We start from the raw sequence: 22,105 nt of genomic DNA on the forward strand, positions 1-22,105 counted from the left end.
CTGGAGTGGGCTTTGTTTTCATGTTAACTTCATGTAGCAAATGTTGACAGTACATATTGTTTTCGTCATTAATAAAACTTGGAACCTGTGATGTTCCCTGCAGCAGGCAAACCATGTCCAACACAGCTGAGCATGCATCTTTCTTTGACACATCCAAAGGTCAGAGCATGCACTGATCCAACTTGCTTCTTGTGGGAGCTGTACCGAAACCCGCCGGTGTCCCTGGCCGGTATGGAACGAGAGCTGGAGGTAACCAGCTGTCTTCGACTCTGTCACTTGGGCGACTGATGCCTCTGTTTTCAGCTGGGACAAGCAATTTTCAGCAGAGCTGAAGCGTGTTCCTCTAGTTGAGGAGATCTGGATAACTTATTACACTGCTGTGCTTGGTTTTGCTTAACCTGGAGAGAGTGACATCTGTAGTTTGTGCAGTAAGGCTGTCGGAGAGATGTTCTTTCTGGGTACGTTCAGGCTCAGTCGTTGTTGTTTAGCATCATTTGCCTTTTGCTGTACTGTGGGCTATTTCTTTGCATTGCTCCGGGAACTCACCAGTCAGATGCTGTAAAACTGGGATTGGTTGCTTTGGCTGACCACCACACTGGTTCATGCGAAGTGGCTCCCTGTGTGGAAGCAGCGTTTCGATTCACTTACAGTCAGAAGTCCGCAAAGGCTTTGTTTCATGTTGACTGGGCAGCAGAACATTTTGAACTCTAAGTAAATCTGCTGAAAAGGAACAGTTAGTCTCTGTGCCAAAATTCAAAGAAAACAAAATGATCCTCATTTTGTTGGAAGTCCTTCAGTACTACCTATATTGGAATTTCTAGTTTCAAGATGATTTTTAAAGTTTTATTCAAAGTGATACAGTGAAGAGTGAATGCATGTCTGCCTGCCTTTCTGCTCCCAGATCTCTGCACCTCCCTCACGAATCCAACAGCAGTTGGAGAAGGAAGAGGAAAAAGAACAATACTACTATTTTGGATAAACTGTCGCAAAGCAAAATGGCTTTGTTTCAGCAATGTTGCACAATAAAATCACTGTTATAAGCCAGTTTTCAGAAACAGATATTTATCACAAAACCCTTCTCGACTGTGTTTTAGGGACAATTTATGATGTGTTTTCCTCCCATAGTGTAGAAAGAACTGTCAGCACAATCTGCTTGGCCTTGCCATAATGGCCTGATGCTGAGAATCCTTTCGTCATCTTGCCTCTCAGAAGGGAGGCTTTACAAGTCCTCATGTTAGGAAGAAACATGCTCTATAGCCAGGTCTCCCCATGTACTGGCTGAGTTCTTGCATTCAGCATCCTGTACTTAGATTTCCAGAGCAGTGAATAGAAGAGGTATCACTGGTTATTCACTGCTTTCAGGGAGCCAGGGAGGGAGGGTCTGGTAGCTGCTGTGGATGTGTAATGAAAGCAGTGCAGTGTACTTCAGTGGTATCTGATTTGGAGTGCATCATTGCCGGCTTTGGTTCTTGAATCTCTTCCCAAGCTTGCATCCTCGAATTTCTGCTTGGGTGTGTTGCCACAGTTTTCTTTCAGGCTGACCTCTCGTCAGTTAGGTATTTTTATGGTTGTCCTGTAAAGATTGAAGACTGAGCAATTATTTTCTGTAATCACTGAGCTTGGACCAGGGAAGCATCTGGCCCTAGGTAGGAAGTCAAGCATTCAGCTTTCCTGGCTCCATTTTCAGCCTTGTCAGGGCTCTGTACTTGCCATATCTCTCTCAAATGCATCCTTGGAGACTTTGCAGGTGATTTTTTTTTTTTTTTGCCCTTTTTTTCTTTTTTCCTGGGGTGCTGTTTGTTGAAGTGCTGGGAGACAGAAATTCTGATGAAACAACTTTTCTTTTTCAAATGACTAACATTGGTCATGGGCCTGAAAGCATTACTAGCTAAAAGCCACTTGGGGAGTTGCTGCCTTAGAGAAGATGAGGTAGTAGGAATATAATTTTTGAGACAGGTTACCTGTTAACTACAAGTTTCAGGACTTTGTACTCTTGGGGCAGAAGGTGGAGTTCCGTGTGCTGATCTATATCTGTATCTATATCTGGTACTTGTGTTGAGGGTACTGTGGCAGTGTAGCCCATGCAGGCTTGTGATAACCAGAGGAAATTCAGTGTGGGATAGGAAGTGTAGGCAAGAAACTTTCTTGTTCTGCTTTCGCTATGTGGCCTATTTTTACCAAACTTTGAGAACCTATAACCTTACGATATGAGAAGAGTTGGACACCTCCATTTAACAAAAGAGGAGCAGAAACTCACATGGATCCGGTGCCTGGAGCAATTATAGAATCATAGACTGGTTTGGGTTGGGAGGGACCTCATAGATCATCTAATGGGCATGTGGGCACAAGTGTGCATCGACCCACTCCTTTGCTTCATTGATCCAGTTGCTTGCTTTTCCTCTCCTTCACAAAAGTTTCCCTGTCCCACCTCTGCTTCCTTCAAAACTTCTTCCTCACTCCTCGTGTCGCCCTCGGTGTCCTCCGTGTCAGCGTTGCCCAGGGCCAGAAGGTGCTGCGTGACACCGTCTTGCTGCCCTTGTGCCTTCTCCCATCTGAAAAGAGAAGAGGGGCACGCAGTGAAGGTACCTGTGCTGCTGTGGGTGGCTGGCAGGGCTTGTTTTGGGACAAAACAATAACTACACAGCAGTAGATGGTGTCATCTACCTGCCTCCCTTTCTATGTGCGTGGGGAGTTTGAATATGTGTAGAAATACAGATCATCTCTGCCCAGTGCTCTTTGTGTTTGCTCTTTGGTAAATCCTTACAGTGCCTCTGCAAAATTGGAGTATCCCCTTTTTTCCAAGGTGGAACTTGAGTCTGTCAGGTGCAGGCTGCATCTCATATGAAGGTTTTGGATTTGTCTGAGTCTGGGGGAACGCAGAGGAATCCCTGGGTCCCAGAGCAATGGGATAAGTCAGGTCTTCTGCCTGATGTTCCATTAAAAAAAAAAAGGGTCCATCTTTAGAAGACATCCTTTATGTGTACACTGCTGCCTAAGCATCACTTCCCATTAGCTGTGTAATAAGATTTTCTGTCCCTCTTGCCTGTTAATTATTTACCTTTGAGAGTGCATTCATAAAGAAACATGACTTATTTAGGGGAAAATGAAATGCTTTTGCAAAGGATGGGTGCTTTTTGCTCTTATTTTTTTTGCCCAGGAGTTCAAGTAGAGTACCTGTGTGTTCAGCTCGCAGAAGGTGAGGCAGGAAAGGGGGTGTAGCAGTTACACAGTGATCTTGCAACTCCCTGTACAAGGGTTTCTGCCCAGGAAGGGCAGAGGGAAAGGAGGCATGACAGAAATTGATACAAGAAAGCTTACGCACTGAAACCTCCAGTGGAAACAGGACGTGAGCTTGAAATGCAGTCTTACTTTCATGGAAATAGACTCTGTGAATGGTATTGGTGGGTTCACGCATGGTCCAGGCTGATAACAGTTCTTGTGATGATAAGGGTGTGGGTTTTATCACGGTAGGTAGTAAACAGCTGCACAAAATTTAGTCATGCTTATAAAGTCAAGTGCAGGTTGCTATCTCTGAGCGGACTGGTTGCCGAGCTAGGGTGGAATATCTAAAAGCATGGGAATCATTTAGAAGCACAGCTCTAAATGACGCTCAAATGAACACTTGCTCCTACACTTGGGCCGTTGTTGCTCCTCCCTAGTTGTCTCCACAACGCTGTAGTTATGCCGAGTCGTTTGGAGAGCAGTGCCAAGGGTTCCTGTGCCGAATGGCTTATTGTCCAGGACAGTGGATAACTGGACGATGGAAGGAGGGCATTTGACAGATGCTGCTCTCCATGTGAAGAAGTGAGCATGTGTGTTTGCAGAGAAAGAGCAAGGACCCTTCTACAAGGGTGAAGGCCGGCAAAGCCACGCACCCATCGGAGAGGATATGTGGAAAGCAGAAGGAAGTTGGTGCCAGACTGGATTTTGCTGCTTATTTGTGTATGGTTAGATCTCCCTGTGAGCATCCCAGGAGAGAAAAGGGACAGAACGGGAGGGTGCAGAGGTGAGATCAGCCCTGAGGAGCTCAGTGTGGCTGTCCTGAGCCTTGAAGAAGAGCCTGGTCAGCCAGGAGTGCCTCAGGACCTGAGAGCTGGCAGCTGCCAGCATTTCCATCTGCTACCACAGTGTGTTCCTCTGCTCTTTGCACTCAGAGCTGGGTTGCACAGGAGGCATTGCTCCAGCTCTCCCAGGAAGTTCTGGACAGTGTGTCCTCCACATTTTCCTCCCAGGAGGGACTTTCCAATGCTACTTAAAGGCACAACCTGTTGAACACTTGAGGTGATTCACTGTAATTTCACATGGCCAAAGTCCAGCCCTTAAATGGGAAGTGTTCTGCTCCTTCTGGAAACGTGGTGAAATTCTTCAAATGAGTTATTCTGAAGGGGGAGTGGTGTAACAGGTTTGGTGTAGAAATCGGAGGCTAAAGAAGAGGTTGCTCTGTATCTCCCATGTCTTTCATTCCCACCTATTTGGCCTTGTTCCCTGGGGTGGGTTGAGCTGTGGGTTGCCCAGTCAGATTTTGCCCAGCAGTACGGGAATCTTCCACACAGCTCAGAAAATACCATTCATTCACTACACTTCGGTAATGTCGAGAGGCCAGATGTGGGGTGAGAACTCGCGTTTGCACAGATGCACGCAGTTACGTGCAAGCACACACAAAGCGCTCGCAGTTAAAATCTGCGTCCCCATGTCTTTAGCGGGGGAAGGCAGCCCCAGCTGTGCACACAGCTCGGTGTTTCCCTTTGATCTGGGTTTGTTCCCAGTGGTTCTCAGAGACTGGATCCTGGTGCCGCTCAGAGCTGGCTGCTCTTTGCCGTGTTTGCAGCTGCGTCACTGCATACAGAGACGCTCGCTGGGGCGACTGGGGCGCAGCTGGTTTCAGCACCTTGGGGTGGGGGTTCCTCCGCCTCACAACCCCTCCTGTTTGCTTTGCTCCTGCCCTCTCCTCGCCAGCCTGCAGGGCAGGGGGCTGTCTCGTTCTGTTAGTGGAAACTCTGCCTTGCCGGTGCTGTAGGACCCTCCTTTTTGCTTTGCCTCCCTGCCTCCGCACGCGTGGCAGTCCTGCCCTTTTCCAGCTGCACGCAGCAGCTACAGCTGCCACTCTGGAGCAAAGCTTTTGCTCAGAGAGGCAAAATTCCCTTGCGCTTCCCAGAGACTGGGCACGCTGCCCCGGCCACTGGCTCGGGCCCTGGGCCTGAAGGAGGGCGAGAAACTGCGCTCTTCAGACTGACGTGGTGTTTGGTGAAGCTGTGGGAGATGGGGCCGAGAGGGGCTTGCAGCGCTGCTTGGGTCTGTCCCCTCGCCTCGAGGCAGGGTAAGCTCTGTCTAACCTTTCCTGACAGATGCCCGTCCAGCATGGGCCTGAAAGCCTTTGACAGCAGGATTGCCTAGGGAGGCAGGGATGAACTGTTGTTACCGCTAGAAAGATTTTTCCAGAAGTCTAAGAAGAAAATTATTTCAGCGTTGTTCTACGGGAGAAAAAAAGCCGTCCAAAGTTGAATGCCTCTGTGTGTGTGTGTGAAGAGGAGAGTCCCAAAGGCTGAATATAGTAATCAGCTTTCATAGCAGATATAACTCTCTTAGACCCTAGAAATGCCGAGGAATTCTGGCTGAGATAAGGAAATAAGGGGGGGGAATGTTCATCTTTCCTGCACCGACCCAGACAAGCAACTTTGGTGCCAAAAGAAGTGGGAAACCGGATGGGAACACTTTGTCTCTGGTGGATATTCTACGTAATATGACCCTCTTAGGAAATGCGCAGAGCCTGCTCTGTGGCATGACCTCTTTTAAACTTTTCTTGGCTTGGAAAAGCAGCTTACAGGCTTGGTGTTCACTGGAAAAAGCACATATGGGGATGCATTTCAGTGAAGGGATTGCAAAGGGGGAGGAGAAGGGAGATCTTACATCTGGTGTTGTCTCCTTCGAGAAAACATGCAAAGGCCCTCTGGAGTCATGAGTGTCTCTTGGAGTTTCTTTGAGTTGGTTTTTTTTTCCTTAGTTAACTCCGAGAAAAAGACATGTGGTGGGGAGAGAGAAATACATGTGGTGGGGAAAAAGCAGAGCGGGACAGGGGTTATACTGGGGGTTGGGCACATTGTAAATGGTTAGCAGCAGTCAGAGTGGAAAGCTGTTGTGCAGAAGTAGGGGACACCCATAAGCTCTCCAAGCTGGCTCTCAAGTCTGTGCAGGCAGGGTTGCCTTGCGCTTCCCTCAGCCACCCAGGGAAAGCAAATGGCAGGAGTTTCTTATAGGCACCTTTTTTTTTTTTGTCTTTTTAAAGGAGCATTTGTTAAAACTAGTCTGTTATTTAAAGTCAAAAATATGATTATTCTTGCCAGCTCTTGTAATAAGCTCCACTGCAATTCTGGTGATATTCTGTGATTCTTGAATCCCAGCACCCGGAGTTAAGTGTTTGTACCCCCACAGAAAACCAGTGTATGAGCCAGTATAACCTATGCATTTAAAAAATAGAAAGGAGAGGAAGCATCCTGTGCAGGTGTGTGTTTGCTTCTTGTAAATCATGTGATGTCTGAGCTACTCTGGTGTATTTTTATTTTTATGAGGCCTAAATCACAATCTTTTGGATGCGTGGAATTAACAGTCGGACATCAGAAACCAAATGTTTTAAAGAAATAAACAGTTTAATGACTGCTTGATTGCAAAGTCAACAATACAGCCTACATCTTAGCATCCTGATTCCAACTAAACTCCTTTGAACTTTGCTGAAATTCCATCTTGGGAATTTCTCGGGACAGAGGTAAGAGGAGATTTCAGATAGTTTTTGCTGCATGTACAGGTGGGAGAAGTGAGGGGTTATTGATCCATTTTGAGAAATGTGACCGTCTTGTACTCTGGGCATGATTAACTAGCAGAGAAAGCTGAATGAATTAGCTCCCCAAAGTGTCCTACTCACTAGGCTTTTTATGTACCAGTGTCACTGCAGAGCTACCTGAGCACTTGAAAACCAAGAGTGGATTTAGCTGTGCAGCACTCCTGTGAAGGAATTAGGATTAGCTCCATTTTGTGGACGAGCGGTGCGTGCTTCAGTTCCTCGAGGGATTTACCTGAGGTCACGCAAGCTGTCTGCAGACAGGTCTCCTGGCTCTCACTGAAAGGTCTTGCCTGCTGCATAACCCTTTCCTGCTTGTGGAGAGAGCTGAAATGTCGGCTTCGTTTGGTTGCCGCTTCGCCCTTCCTGGAAGCTCCTGCCTAGCACAGTGCTGGGAGAGTCAAGAAATCTGTGCTTCTGGTTTGCCATTCGGTTCTTGTGATGAGGAAACCCACTGCAGCCTGTCCGCAGGGGAATGGTTTGCAGTGAAAATTATCTTTTTTGTTGTTTTTCTTGGTTTTTAATGATAATTATTTTTAACACCAGTGATTTTTCCAGAACCAACAAGGAGTGATCTCGGGATGGGACACTATACAGAAAATATCTGATTGTGAAGCAGTTATTTATCTTGCCTAAATTCATGAGGCCCTGTGAGGGACGTAAGCACTACAAAGTAACAGGGAAGGAGGGGTGTGATTGTGACTATAATGCAGTGCCACTGCAGGTATTTCTGTCAGCTCGTGTGGTTATTTTCTTAATACTGTCCTGGGAGTTGAGCAAATGGAAACCAGTTTCCACCAAACCAGAGGACTAGGTGTTCCAGCTCCTCCCTATTTTTTAGATTATTTTTCTTTCTAAAACAAACCATGAACCTTTCAGTGTCTGGTTTCTTCCCAGGTGGGATCGTAACCCTTGCCTGTGGGGAGAATACAGAGCGAGCAAGCCTAAGGCAGCTAATCCTCCCACAAATGTTAGTTTACTCAACTACAGCTGTTCTTGGTTTGGGGGAATTAACTTGTATCCCTTTGTGGCATTGCTGACCCAGGTGGGGGTCCTAATAAACTTCTCCAGCTGATCAGGAGTTCACTAGGTAGAATGTCCTGTGCTTAACATAATGACTTTCTGAACCCCGTGGAAGCCCTGGGAGTTTTGTAGTTGAGCTGAAAAAAGTCGAGCAATTTTCATGTCTTCTGGATACATTTTGTCTTGCTTTCTGCCCAAGGAGATGGTTTCCAAGTGGCCAGCTTCTTGTTTCTTCCCTATCTGAGGTTTTGGGCAGTTTTACATCTCTTGGCCTTCCCGCATGCCCAGAGGCGAGAAAGAAAATGCAAGGAAGGTGTTGAGGGTAGCTAAAGGGCAAGACAGAGGCATGGTTTTGTTGTTGGTGGTTTTTTTTCCCTGAAGTTTTAATTTTTAGATGATAAACCCTGCTTCTCTTTGAAAGAACTGTGTTGACAATGAGTTTGTATTAGCACATCACACCGGTTAAGCAGAATCAAGGTGTGTTTTCACGCTCTCTGGTACCTCCTTTCAAAAGCTTTTTTCCTTCTTGGTGCCTCTGTATGTATGAGATCGGGTCGTGACTCATCTGCTGTCATAGTGCTGGGAGCTGTGCTTCTCTGTTCAGGTTCCCCTGCTGAGTAATGCTTGTAGTTAAGTTGAGTTAAAACTGTTTGTCACCTAACATTAGCTAACTCCTAGACTTTTGAAATACAGTATTGATGCTTTTTGTGTGCAAAAATCCATATCCACTAGGAAAAATGATGCTAGAATCTCTTTAAGTTCCCCTTCCTAGTGCTTTTTTCCAAACACACGTCTGATAGTGACCTTGGCTGGTAATTCTTTTTTCCTGGGAAGTCTGAGGTTAAACTTAAGATAATTTTACAGGGTGAAATTACATGCACTGCTTCCTCTGTTCCAGATGCATGCCCTCTATACCTGAAACATACAGCAGATATTTGATGACTCCTTAAATATTTCTGACAGTGTGAAGAGGTATTAGATGAAGAGCACATGCTTTCCTTCTGGCATAAAAGATTTTGTATAAACAAGTTTTTCAAGTGGTCACATTCTTAGAATATTTTTCCATTAGGAATTATGATTTTCTTCCATGAGGTGAGGAAGCTGGAATATAGCTTCAGAAAAGAAATGTATGGGGTGGAAAAACTCTGTCCTACCTTAATGAACAATACAAATATCTTTTAGTAGCAATAGCTTATCAGTGTAATTTTAAAAATTACGTTAATAGCAAAAATAGCTTCTGTTACCGGCTCAGAATGCATTGTTGATATCAGCACGTTCCCCGCTCACAATTTTGAAAACGGGAAACACGTTTTCCCAGATTACAAGTGGGTGGCATCCTTTACGCTTTCACTAATGGACTAACGTCCATCTTACAAAGTCAGTGCTTGCTTCTTTCAGCTGGTCAGTGGGGTTACTAGTTTTAAGACCTGACTATATTTAGCAGACACCAAAGTCCAGGGTCTTTTTCAGTAGCATTATGAAGAAACAGAGGCTCTGATTTGAGGTACTGTCTCTGCCTTTACTGCTGTAACAGCCTGCAGACCCTGGGTGGCTTTTCCACTGTTGCCAGGAGAGCGGTCCAGGGGCACTCTGCGGCTGCCTGGTGGGAAGCTGCCTAATAACTCGGGTTCTTCCAGTCTCTTTAGAGGCAGTTAGTGATTATGGGGTGAGAGCATCCCCGCTTCTCGGTGTCTGACTGCAGAAACCTTGCAGGAGACTGAAATACCTCCTCATTTCTTTTCAAAGGCATGGCGCTTAGCCGGGAAACCTCTGAACAGAATAATCAAGAATAGCTGGCGAGTTTGGAAAATCTTGGCTATCTTTGCTGGTGACCTAATTCTAGCAGTAAAGCTGAAAATCCGCAGGTCGCAGCAAAGCAGGTTACTGGCTCCTCTTCGGCAAGGCAGGTTTCTGACGAATGGCACAGCTGCTTTGCAGGCGTGCTGGTGGTGTGGAGGAGGATGCTGCGCTGGCAGGAGCAGCGTCGCCAGACTCTGTGGCTGTGAGCACACTGCATATCCCTAGAAGGGTGATTATAGTGGCATTAGTGAGAATGAGGGCACAGGACACCACTGGCTATTTAAAGAGCAGGTCTATTTTTAACCACCTTTTAACAAAGACTAAATTTTTATTAGACCGGGATAGTTGGGGCTTTATAATTAACCAGCCTGGGTTGCAGTCGATGTTTACGGCTGGCTTTTCATGTTCCCTGATAGCCAGATGTGGGATTGTAACCATATCTTACTGCCAGGGTAGCAAAATGGTGATACCCGCGTGGTCAGCAGCGAGCATGAGTGAAAAGTTGGTGCTGAATGATCTTGTGCCACAGGTACCTAAATGTGACCATACCGGCTGCAACTGGGCTGTGTGTTTGTCTGTGATGGCTATAGGGTTTAGCATACTGTTGTAAGCACAGCTCAGCCTAAAAGGGGTTTAGCTGGTAGCATTGTGTATTGTGCTGCAGTAAAGTTCAATTAATTATCTTCACCGAGGATTAAAATACTTTATGGCTAATGGCCAAGATCAATAATAGTAGATCCTCAATATTTAAGTTTAGGGGGAAGATTGACTTTGATAAATAATAACAATAGACTCTGGAGCATGTGTTGCTGTTTGACATCTCTTAACAACTGTCCAAACTGCTTTCAAAGAGAGGCAGAAAGCCATAGAGGAGCTGGGAGGAGGGAGGAGAAGCTGATGAACGGGCACTGAGAGCTCCATGCTAGATATGGATGAAAATGAAGGGGCAAGAGAAAATGCCGGGCGTTGATTGACTCCATTGCTCTGCTGGGCAGATGGCCACCTACCCTGCTCTCATCGCCTTTTCATTGTGAAGCACAGACTGTTATATTTGATCTTTCTCTACTGGGTTGAAGTAGGATGTCTCATTGGTGCCTCTGAAGATCAAAGGGTTTAGGAAAGGATGAGAAGTCGTGTTACCAGTCACGAACAGCTGGGAGTTCATTCTGGAGGAGGCACCTTCCAAAATGGTATTAGTGAGACATTTTTATTACAGTGAGCATCACTGTTCAATTTTTTTTGCCATTCCTTTAAGCATCCTAGTTTTGGAAGTCATAGGATTACAGATGGTCTTGCTTTTTTATTATTCAATTAAATGAAGCTTCTGTATTCTAGCCCTCTAGTTCAAAGAGAAAAACTTGAAAATATACAATACATAGGAGCTGAAGGCCCAGAGGTTATTGCATGGATAAAAATAGCCCCAGATATATCACTTCAGCTTCAGAATCATAATGCTGCTTTAGTCCAGTTGTTTGGGACCTGCCTGATTTCTGAGTGCAGTCACAGGATCCTGTCTCAGTGCCCTTGGCAGCTGTGTTCTTGTTCCAAAGAGTTTGCAATACGGTGTAGGAGAGGACGACAGCAACAAAAACCTGGGCAAGATGAAGGATGAAGGCTAGTGGTAACAGAGTGGAGCAAACAGTCCAGCCTTTGCCGTGCTGGTCAGAGTGAAAAGAGAGGTAATAGAGATCCAGTGCACAATGAGAGCAGTCCTGCTCCATGAAGTGCCCTCTGAGATGAGAGTGGGAGCCAGAAATGTCCTGTTCACAGCTGTGTCTGCAGTGCTGTGGCCTTCGGTCGGGGCAGTGGACGCTCTCTCGTGTTCACGTAGCTCAAGGTGTTTGTAGGCCAACCCCTGCACCCACTAGATGTGATTTACGCTAAATGTCTGCACAGTGCAGAACGGCCTTCAGGAGATATAGCCAAAAGTGTCTATTGTCTCTCCATATTGCAGCCCAGGAGACGCCTGTCCTGCAGGAAAGCCAGAGCTTTCAGCCACATCCCCCATATTTCACCAAGGGGTTGGAGGCTGCCTGATTTCCCCTCTCTTCGTCTTTTTTTTATTATTATTTTGGAAAGCCTTGACGGAATTCATTTACTTTCAGAATTGCAATGAAGTTAGGAGAGTCCTCTCAGTAACACTCAGCTTTCTGCTCAGAGGGATCTCAGGAAAGGGAGAGACCTTGAGAGTTGCGTGACACAGAGAGGTGGGGAGAGCACGTCTGACTCCAGGCTGCAGCAGCAGCTTAGAGCCATGTTGGAAGGGACCAGTGGTGACCGCAGACCACTTGTTGGTCTTGCAGCCTCTGTTTGCCAAGAGCCTGAAGCTCTTCCAAAGTTGAAATCAGTGAGGAGTCTTCCCATCTAGGAGGGCTGGGTGTCAAGTGACTTCGGTGTGCCTGTGGGGTGCCCTTGGCCACACGCTCGCTCTGCGGTGGAGGCCATGCTGGGCTCGGGGCCAGTCAGGGCAGGGTTTGTAGGGCAGCCTTGCTCCAAGTTTACAATGGACGATGTGGGCGATATATTTCAAGTTAAAATCCTTGCTTGGTGTTTACCTTAAGGCTTGCAGCTTCTGTTGCAGATGTGGAGAAGGGTTTGTGTGCTACAGAACCAGTCATTTTTTCCCAAGTATTTCAGTTGTTTGGTGAGATGCTTCGTTTCCCAGTGTACCTGGTCTGGTTTTGTGACTGAGGTGGGCTGTGGACACAGCACGGCTGTTGCAGAGCGCATCAATGCGTTGCTGTTTGTATTTCATTTCCGCTGACGGGCTTAGGTCAGGACGCTGCTTTCTCGAGCACTCCCACCCGTTACCTCCCTGTTGTGTCGCCTGTCACCAGGCAGGGCTGCATTGATTGCTGTGACTCTGAAAAGCTGCACTGCCTTGTCTTTTTGTTTTTATTACTAGTAGTGTTCTTAATATTGTTTAATCATAGGTCTCTTCATTTGTCGTTTGTTTTTCATCTGTCCTTGATTTGAGAAAACAGTTGGGTACGTGTTCATTTTTAACTTTCCCAGACAGATCTGATGTGGTTAAGAGGAGGCTGAAAATGTTGCCCATAGAACTTTTTTTGTGCCTTTAAATTCCTATTTATAATACGTTGTCAAGTCTTTTTATTGTCGGTCCTAAATTTGCATTTCTATGTTTATTGTAAACAATAGAAAGGCTTAAAAAATGTGAAGATGTAAAGGCTTTTTTTTTTTTTCAATTACTTTTTCATGGTACATTTTATTAGCATTTGGAATACAAATACTGCTACATGCCAGGGAGCCATCGGTAGCAACTGACTGGAAACAAAGAGGCAAATGAGCAAGTATCCCCCTCAGCTGGGAGCAAGTGCAGGAAAATAAATAATCTTGAGAAGAGACCTGCTTTAAAATCAGAGAGCAAGGCTTGTTCTGAAGAATTTCCCAGCTCAGGTAGAGAACATTAACTATTAGTTGTGCGTTTCTGAGCCAGCTTTCCTTCCGAAACAGGCGTCTGGTGTTGGATGGAAGCGGGACGTGCGTGTGTTGGCTGCGGGCTGGCCGGACGCCCCGGCAGCTCCGTCGTGCGCGGCGGAGGGCTCGTGGCGGAGGGCTCGCGGCGATGGCCTCACGCTCCGAGGCACAGAGCACGGGCTCAGCGCCCGGCTCCTCACCGTGCCTGGTCCTGGCACTCGGCAAAACCTGCCCTTCCTTCGCCAAGGCAAGCGTTAAGCAGCGCAGGGGGTCGATGCCGGGGCAGAGAGGGCTGCGCTGGGGCCGAGAGGCAAGGGCAAGGAAGAACTGTCACGTCGCGTGACGGCTGGTAGAGAGAAGCACGCCTCTGACCTGTGAATTGCTTTTAGAAGGAAACCCTGTTTTCCCCCATTTTCCTCGCCCTCTGGTTTTTGCATGTGTTTCTCATTATTTTTATCTCAAAATCATTCTTGTCCAATGAATTGTTGATGCAGGGTCACTTGTATTTCTCCAGGAATTGCTTTCTTTAAGCAGTGATCCCTCCTGAATTTTTTAAGCAATCTATTAGCTCTGCAATCCAAACAAAGTTGGTGGTTTCCAATTTGAGGGTTAAATCAGACTCAGGTTTGAAAAGGTGTAGAGGGAAGAGGAGGAGGGCAGAGAGGAAGGATGATAGTGTCCTTTTCCATGTTAGGATCTTCCTCCTGCTCGTTCTTTTGGTGCTGCGTTTGGTTTGTTTCTGGTTTTTTAACATCTCTTGGAGATCGAGTGTCTGATTTAGTCTCAGTGGAACTTGAGCATGTTCCTAATGTTAAGCACATGCTTAAATCCGCTGTTGAATTCAAGCCCTGTAGACCTGCAGGCATAGTACCAAAATATCTGGGAAATGCTGTTCTTTTCCCTCAGATGCTCTCTTCTTTCAACACAGAGAAATCAGAATTCAGCATTCTGAAATGCTGCTGGAGGAGCGTCGGTCATTTCCTGCTGGGAGGGAGGCTTGATCTTTTAAAGATGGGAGGAGAGCGTGTGTCTCTGTGTGTGTTTCGCAGATGCTCAGGCCTTGATTCAGCAAAGTCTACCGGGAGCCTCTGCCTAGGGGATAGTGCTGAATCTGGTAAACCTGCTGCTTCAGAGCTGAGGGTGCACGTGTGACTGACTCCTCAGCAGAGAAAGTTTCTTGTCTCGGCTTCCATTGCTTCTGCCCATGGTGGAAGCTGGAAAAAAACCCCACAAGCCCAAAAGCTGTCATAGCAAAGAAGCTGCCGTCTCTCCAAGGACATTTACATTCAGAGATGGCTCCCTGACGGTCATGCCCGCAGCCGTGGCTGCGACGTTGGTGAGAGGAGGATGGCCCCGAGCAGGGGGCTGAGGCCCACGGCTGGCGGTACGCAGAGGTTTGGCTGAGCCCACCAGGACCTGGGGTGGGAAATGGCCAGTGGTCTTCCAGCCCTGGGCTGGCCCTCGCAGGGGCTCTGCGGGCGCTGGAGGTAGGTAGTTTCCAGCCCCTGTGTAGCCCCTTGGAGGCTACACAGCAAGGCTTGGAGCTGCCACTGCAAGTCCCTCAGCTCTCTGGGGACTCCCCAGGCAGGGAGGAGGCTGGTGGCTTTGTGCCCAGCTTGCTGTGGTGCAGAGTGATGGGGTAAGCTGATTCCTACCCAGACCCCCTCAAAAACGTCCTCAGAGGAGCAGGGGAAGGCGATGGGGAATGCGTTTTGCGCCCGCCCCTTTTTCTGCACTGCAGTTTGGATCACGGCAAAAGGGAGCCCGGTTCCTGCGGCGGGATTTGGGCGCGCGTTGTGCAGTGAGACAGCTGAAGCTGCGAGCAAGAAGCACGCATAAATACAGGCTTCCTCCCCGTGCTTTATGTAACCAGAGCGGGTGATGTCACTGGGAGCCGGAGAGGAGAGCGTGCTGCGGAATGGCAGCCCTCTGCAGCCCGGCAGAGCCAAGCGCAAGGGGGGGCTGCAGGGAGCAGGGCCCAGGCTCCTCTCTGACAGGGGCTCGGGGCAGAGGGGCCAGGGGCTCGGGCTCGGAGGGGCCCTGCAGGGTAGGAGTGGATCAGCCAGATACAGTCAGAAGCTCTCACACGGGCGCAGAATGGAAGGGGGGGAACAGCACGTGCCCGGTGGGCAGCAGTGGGGCAGCCGTTCCCGGGGCCAGCACCCCCTTCTTCCACATGCGGCCACCTATAGCTCGTTGTGGATCAGCTGGCAGGGCTATGGGGCTGCTGAGCTTGCTCATCGCTCTTCTGCCTCAGTCTCCTGGCCCATCTGTTTCGGGGCTGGTGTACCTTTTCCCACAGCAGCTCTGGGCGGAGAAGAGAGGGCATCCTCGCTCTGCTTGCCCTCCACATCCCAGAGGAGCTTACTTCTAGGCTTCTCCTGGCACCACACAGGGGAGGTGGCAGAGGGGCTCTGTCCTAGCCGGAGTTGCCAGGTGGAACAGAACAGAAGATTGTCCTCAGCTCTTTGGGAGAGCACTGCGTTGTAGGCTCTGGTTTTCTGAAGGCTCTGGGGTGCTTTACTCCTTTTCTGGCCGCCCTGATGCCCCACATGGCATCGTATGAGGAGTCTTCCCCTTAACAGGCTGAGCCCGAGGGGGGCACCAGGCTGCTCTCTTGGAAAAGAGAGCCTCCTCCTTTCAAATCCCCCGTGGATTCCTTCTTCAGCACATACAGCACATACCGTTTGCTCAGGATGCTGCTGTGAGAGCCTGAATTTTTTCCAAAGCCACTGAGGCAGGAGAGAGGGCTCCTGCTTCTCCCGTCTCCCCCACAGCTAGCGTGCAAAGGCTTCGGCCTTGGCTGAAACTGGAATTCTCCTTCTGTCATCCTCTGTCTTCCCCGGGATCAAGGCAGAGAGAGGCAGCAGCCCTTTGCGCCGAGTCCCAGTAGTTTCTCTGTTATATAACAGCATGAGCATTTAGACTTGTTTTTCCAGATATTGGCAGATGCATCAAATATTGGCATAATCCAGCGGTTTACATGGAAAGCCGTCTGGCTCTGCCTGGAGCCTGCACAGTGCTGGCATTTTCATTGAATACAAGAGCCTGCAGCGTTGTCAAAGCCACGTTGCAACAGAGTCCAGGTAAACAAGGGGAAAAGACATTTGTATCGTGGCCTGACCTGTGGGATTACAGCAGTCCAGCTCCAGGAGTAGATAAGAAAGATTAATAGATTTATGATTGCTTGTTCTATGAAATGATCTTTTAGCTAAGTTTGCTGTGATGCTTTTGAGCTCTGGAGTTTTATTTCTGGGTTTTACTGAAGCCACCCACCAGTGTGTCAGACCTGCCTGTGCACTCCAAGGTTTAAGCACCCAACATGGTCCGTTTGGTCTGTTGGAAGCTGCGAGAGGTCAGGGACCGTGACCAGGTCAGAACTGAAAAATAGAAAAGCAAGGTGCTGAACGCTGGGGAAGCTGTTTGATTTGGTCTGTCTGAAGGAAAGCAACGCTCTCGCGTGCCAGGATGGTTTGTGGGCTTGGTAGCTCTGCCAGCGTTGTCCCCAGCAGTGGGAGGTGGGGCTGGGGGACATGGCTGTCCCTGATCTGCGCCTGCCTGCGTGCCCAGGCTGGCCCGCTGCTCTGTGCTGGTTGAAGCCCTCTGCATTTCCCTTGGTTAGGCTGGGGCTGGAGACAGAAGTGCGCTTACGTTTGCCGTGGCGTCAGAACTCCGCGTGGCTCAGCTCTGAGTGCAAAACAAGGGGGAAATCCACCAGCAGCACAGAAGTGATTACTTGGGTCAAACTTATTCCACACCTGCTCGGCTCAGCCAGCAGCACCTGCCCCAGCATTGCCTGAGCCGTGCTGTGTGCTGCTGAGAGCTTATCAGCTCGCACTCATGCTCGGTTGCCGGCTGCTGTCCCCTGATGTCTGGTGAGCCAGCAGAGGCCACCACCCCAGCTGCCACCACGGCACTTGGTGACTGGACGGCAGAGCCTCAGGCAGGAGTGGCTGCTCTAGAAACCATCTGGGTGAGCCTGGGGCAGTCCTTCGGGCTTTGAGAGCCAGAGTGGGGATCCAGAACCAGTCGCTGTCTGCCAGCTTTTCCAGTGTCCTCGTGAGGATGGGCCCTCTGACTGCTTTGTCTTCTCCCTGCCCGTGTCAGGGCCTGCAGAGCACAACAACCATCTTCGATGTGCTGTGGTCCTGGGACACGATGGGGAGTGTTTGAGTGTCCGGGGGTTTATTACTTGGCTGGATTTTTCATATAGCTTTCAGATGCTTAACTCGGTTGATCTCATCAAGTCTGCAAATAACCTAGCTTCTGACGTGGCAGGTCAGCGCCATCCCTCTAACCGCCGTCTTGGCAGTGCAGCCAGGGCTCGCTGCTGCCCGGAGCTGATGGTTCATTCCAGGAATCGCAGCTCCCGGTGCGGGGCCTTCCCCGGTTCCTGGTAAAACCTTCAGCACTGAGACTCAGCCCAGAGCCCAGGCTATAGACACGTTGTCCATTTCTCTGTGTTCATGAGTGGACTCTGATACATTTGATGCTGGTCAGATGTTGATTCCCCAAACTTTCTGGGTTTTGTTGCAGAAATAATTCAGTTTTCACCATGGGCTGGGAGCAGCCCTTGCCCAGCAGGGCAGGGGGGACTCTGGGGTCACTCCCCATAGCAGGTGCTCTGTAGCAAGTCCCCTGTTCGGTGGAACCAGCTCTGCTCCTCGGCCCCCAGATCTGTGCACCCATCTCTAGCTCTGCTCAGGCTGCGTTTTTAACTTGGGCTGGTCCCGTACATGAAGTCTATGGCTGGTGCTCGTACTCGTGCCGTGAAGAGACACATGCCACTCTGCGCTGCAGCTTGGCAGCTGTGCTCTGGCAGCTCTGGCTCGGTGACCTGCCTCTGTGGCCGTTCGGGAAATCTGTCGCATAGCCAAAAATGGGTTCAAAACCCAGCACGTCTTTAACCGCAAGACCTTTCTTCTCGTCCGTTCTCTAGTTGCAAGAAGTCGGTGTCCAGTCTCCCATGGGATGACATGAACTGTAGTGCCAGTGTGAACCAGTAATGCTTTCTCATTGCTGGCCCTGCGGGTCATCATGAGACATGGGGCAAACACCTGCAGTGGGTGCACGCAGCTCCTGTTGGTCAAGCTCTGTACTGAAAATGGGCTTCCAAGTAGAAAAAATCCCCCCGTGTCAGTCATACAGGGCTTAATGTCAGTGGGGTTTGCCCTAGAGCAAGCTGAGAAGTAAAAGAGAAGATTGATGTGATAACTATTTTTTCAGTTGGATTTTTGGATTGTGGTTTCCCTTTCCCCACCCCTCTGGTTGTTAGTATTTAGTGGAAAGCACGTGTTCTTCCAGGCCCTTTCTGGTCATAGGCAGCCGTGTGGCTGTTCCTGAGACAGAATGATGGACCCTTTGTAAAGAGATTTATAATAGAAACAGTGAGGAGCTCATAGCTACAGCACCGCTAGTGAACGCTCCCCTGTGCTGACAGTTCATCAGCAAAACCCCTGACCCTTCCACCCTTAATCATCCTTGCTTGTCACTGACATAATTGCCTGATTACAGACTCCTCTCCCCCACCCCTTTCAAACTGGTTGCAATAATGAATTTGAAAAACAAATGGAAATGAACTGTCCGTGCTCTTTTTTCTTTTTTTTTTCCTTCCCCTGCATTGAGGTGGATCAGGCGAAGATTCAGTTTCTTTGTGCCCGAGCAGGGGCTGGGATAGGCTTTCAGGACGCTCTTGCACTGGAGTTTCTTGCGTGTGAATGGTGGAGCTGATGTCATTGTGTTATTGATTGGGATGACAAGTTTGGACATAAATCATTAATGAAGGAGAGGAAAAAAGGCAACCCACACTTGATAGTTTTCCATAAATCTGCTGTTCATTCCTGCATACATGATACAAAGGAGGAGATGCAGTTTTCCTGTGCAGCGCGAGGACGATGTGCTTTGCCGCTGCTGCCCAAACCATTTTCCCCAGAAGATGTTTCCATATTCTGCACAGAGTGGCTCATATCATCATCAGCACTGTCGTGCTTGAGCCTGTCTTTGCAGACCTGAGCCAAGGTCAGCAGACTGCCCAGGGGAAGGTCTTGGGCTCTCATGTTCACACAGACCTTGCACCCCCAGCAGCGTTTCAGAGCTGGGCCCAGGAAGGAGTAAGAGTGCAGTGCTGGGAACCACCATCCCTCTAGTTCCTTCAGCTGCCAGCAGGGATTGTTTGGGTGCTGAGGGCTGACCTTTTCTCTCATTGTTCTTAATCTTGTGCAGAAAGACTGTGCTTAGATGGGTTCATAGCAAATGTCCCCAAGGCAGCAATGCACAGGCGTGCAGAGGGTAGCAGTCATTCAAAACAGCTTTCTCCAAAGTTCTTCTCCGCACAGCAGATAGCAAATAGCTGGGAGGGACAGAGGAAACCCACGAGGTGCTTGTACCATTTGCCTGTGTGCCTTGCCCCTGCACAAGGTTCATCCAGATGAGTCAGATTATCAGTTCAGACAGCAAGAAAATAAACAGTATCTGTCAGAGGTCAGCAATAATGTGAGTATTGGTGAGAAGCTGATGTCTGCAGTGTAAATAGCTTAGTGGCAGTGTGTTCTCATACCTGTGGGGAATCTTGTGATGTATGGAAGGAGGGAGATGTGAAAACTGCCTCGTAGGAGGAAAGTAGAGAAGGAAATGACAGTCCCGTTCTGAAAGCATAGCTCTGATCCTCCTCTTCTTCCCTTGCAGCCGAGCTCACCTCCGCCTGTGTCTAGAACGCTTAAAAGTTCTGATACCGCTAGGACCAGACTGCACCAGGCACACAACGCTCGGGCTGCTCAACAAAGCCAAAGCACATATCAAGGTAAGAGCTGCTTTGCCCAGCTGCTTCCAGTCTGGGCTGTTGGGAAGTACAGTCCAGTCGCTCGCTCTTGCTGCCTGGAGGTAACTCTGATGAAGGAGACTGACATCTTTTAGGGGGGAAAAAAAAAAAGAAAGGCAAGCACGCCTTGTCCCCTTGGTTAATCATTTATCATTGCTACAAGCCACATTGTTAGAAGAGTCCATAATGAACTCTGTTAACTACAGAAATGATTGATTTGGAGAGCAGGGGTCTTGTTCTGTATTGTGATCGTTTGTTGACAGCTGCATCTATTTAAAGAAAAGCATGCCTGCTGTGGAGTGACTGCATTTTGATGGGAAACGCAGCTTTTTTTCTGATGTGCTAGTCAGTTTCCATTGGCGAAGCTTTAGCGCAAACCACAAGAGTGTGAGATGGCGTTGGCTTGCTGAGGTTTCACATGTGAACCTGCCAGCTAGCCCAGTGCTCTTCTAGATTCACTTTTGGCAAAACGAAGCAAGAAGAGAAAATGCAGCATTGTCAGTATCTGGAAGAGGCTGAAATACTTTTGTCGCAGGTCAGGACAGCGGGAGGGCGGATGGCTGGTGAAGGAGAAAAAGCACTGCCAACGGGGCAGAGTTAGCCTGAAATGACTCCTCCTTATGCAATATGCTTGTCGCAGGAAACAAAGAACAGTGCCCTGGTAGATTTCCCAGCTGTGATCAAAGAAATCTGTAGTAGGTTGCATAAATTGCTTAGTGAATAGAAAACTGTTTCTGAGAAATCCTGCTAAACCGTGCAGCAAGGAACACAGAACTCCCAGGGCACGTTTTTATGTTACAGTGGATGTTACTATCCTGATGTCACAACCCTGAGCTGGTTTGGTTAAGGGACTTGAGGCCCCTTCCTGGACAGATTTGGTAATGCAAGTGGCTGAACCGCGTGGAATGACCCACAAACTGCTCCAATTGAAATAGTTTCCCCTGGAGAGGCTCTGTCCTCAGGGGCTTTTTATACTAATGTGTATGATTTATCAGGACTTGGGAGGTGGAAAAGATGGCGAGGAGACAGCATTGTTCTTGGAGATTGCAAGGTAGCTTGGCTCGGGGTTCTTTTGCTGCTTAAATCCTTCTAGGACCTGAGAAGGCCGAAGCAGAGCAGGTGGCTGGGCAGTAGAGGTGGGAGGGAAGGAGAAAAGGATGAAATTAATTATTGAGTCGTATTTGATCATGTCAGAAACTTGAAGAGGCTGAGAGGAGAAGCCAACACCAGCTTGAGAACCTGGAACGAGAACAAAGATTCCTAAAGAGAAGACTGGAACAACTACAGGGTCCTCAGGAGATAGAGCGAATACGAATGGACAGCATTGGATCTACCATTTCCTCGGATCGCTCGGACTCGGAGCGAGGTGGGTGTCGCTGAACTAGCACTGAGTCCCCAGGACTCTGTGAAGGGAGGGCATGAGATTCATCCATTTCTTGGCTCTCAGCTACCTCCTTCTTATGGCCTTGGGTATTTCAGCTGCTAATTTTGCTCAGACGTGCACACACACACACACAGACATACATGAAGAGTTTCATATTTTCCATGAGTTCTAATTAAGTCTGGAAGAAGTGTTGTTATTGTCACCCTGAGCTGATACATGTGGCATTTAGTGACCTGTTTCTCTGAAAAGCTCTCTAAAATGCCAGCGCTTTGGTCAGGAAAAATAACGGGATCACAAGATGGTAGCTAAATACCTGATGGTAAAGTTGGGATGTCCATTGTGGTCTTTTGTCTACTGAATCTCTTCGCAACACAAAGAGGAAAATCCAGGAAGATATTAGTGGGACTGGAACGGATGTTGCACAGCAGCATCCAGCTTCTCATTCTGTATTTGGGCCATGGTATAACCAAGGTACCTTGGTATAACCAAGCAAACAGAACCAAGCAAATTGCCTCCTAAAATTCCCAGAGTGATTCTGTACACCCCTGCCCAAGTTTCCCACAGAGTTCATCTCTTCAGTTAGTACTTGATAGAGATGGTCTGAATGGCTAACTGAATTCAGATAACTTTCTCTTTTTTAAATGTCTCTGTTGTAGAGAGATATTTAGGTACAACAGATGGTTTGATGTTTACAGACAGACCCAAAGATGCTGTATAGTTTGGGTGTGAGTGTAGGTTAAAAAAAATAATAAAATTCCTTTTGGAAAATTCCTAAAGGGTATGGGAACCAAGATACCTGGTTAACTAGATC

At 48.3% G+C, this 22,105-nt stretch overlaps 1 protein-coding gene across 2 annotated transcripts in view; it reads left to right on the forward strand.

Moving 5' to 3' along the window:
* Nucleotides 1-22,105, forward strand: part of MXI1 (MAX interactor 1, dimerization protein) — a 56,962-nt gene that overhangs the window by 32,482 nt on the left and 2,375 nt on the right. For both annotated transcript variants that reach the window (XM_075423717.1, XM_075423718.1), the window contains exons 4-5: nucleotides 19,778-19,892; nucleotides 21,105-21,276. In XM_075423717.1, coding sequence (XP_075279832.1) covers nucleotides 19,778-19,892; nucleotides 21,105-21,276 — 287 coding nt within the window. The remainder of the gene's footprint in view (nucleotides 1-19,777; nucleotides 19,893-21,104; nucleotides 21,277-22,105) is intronic.

The sequence above is a fragment of the Opisthocomus hoazin genome, chromosome 6 (genome assembly GCF_030867145.1).
Source record: "Opisthocomus hoazin isolate bOpiHoa1 chromosome 6, bOpiHoa1.hap1, whole genome shotgun sequence".
Taxonomy (NCBI): Eukaryota; Metazoa; Chordata; class Aves; order Opisthocomiformes; family Opisthocomidae; genus Opisthocomus; species Opisthocomus hoazin.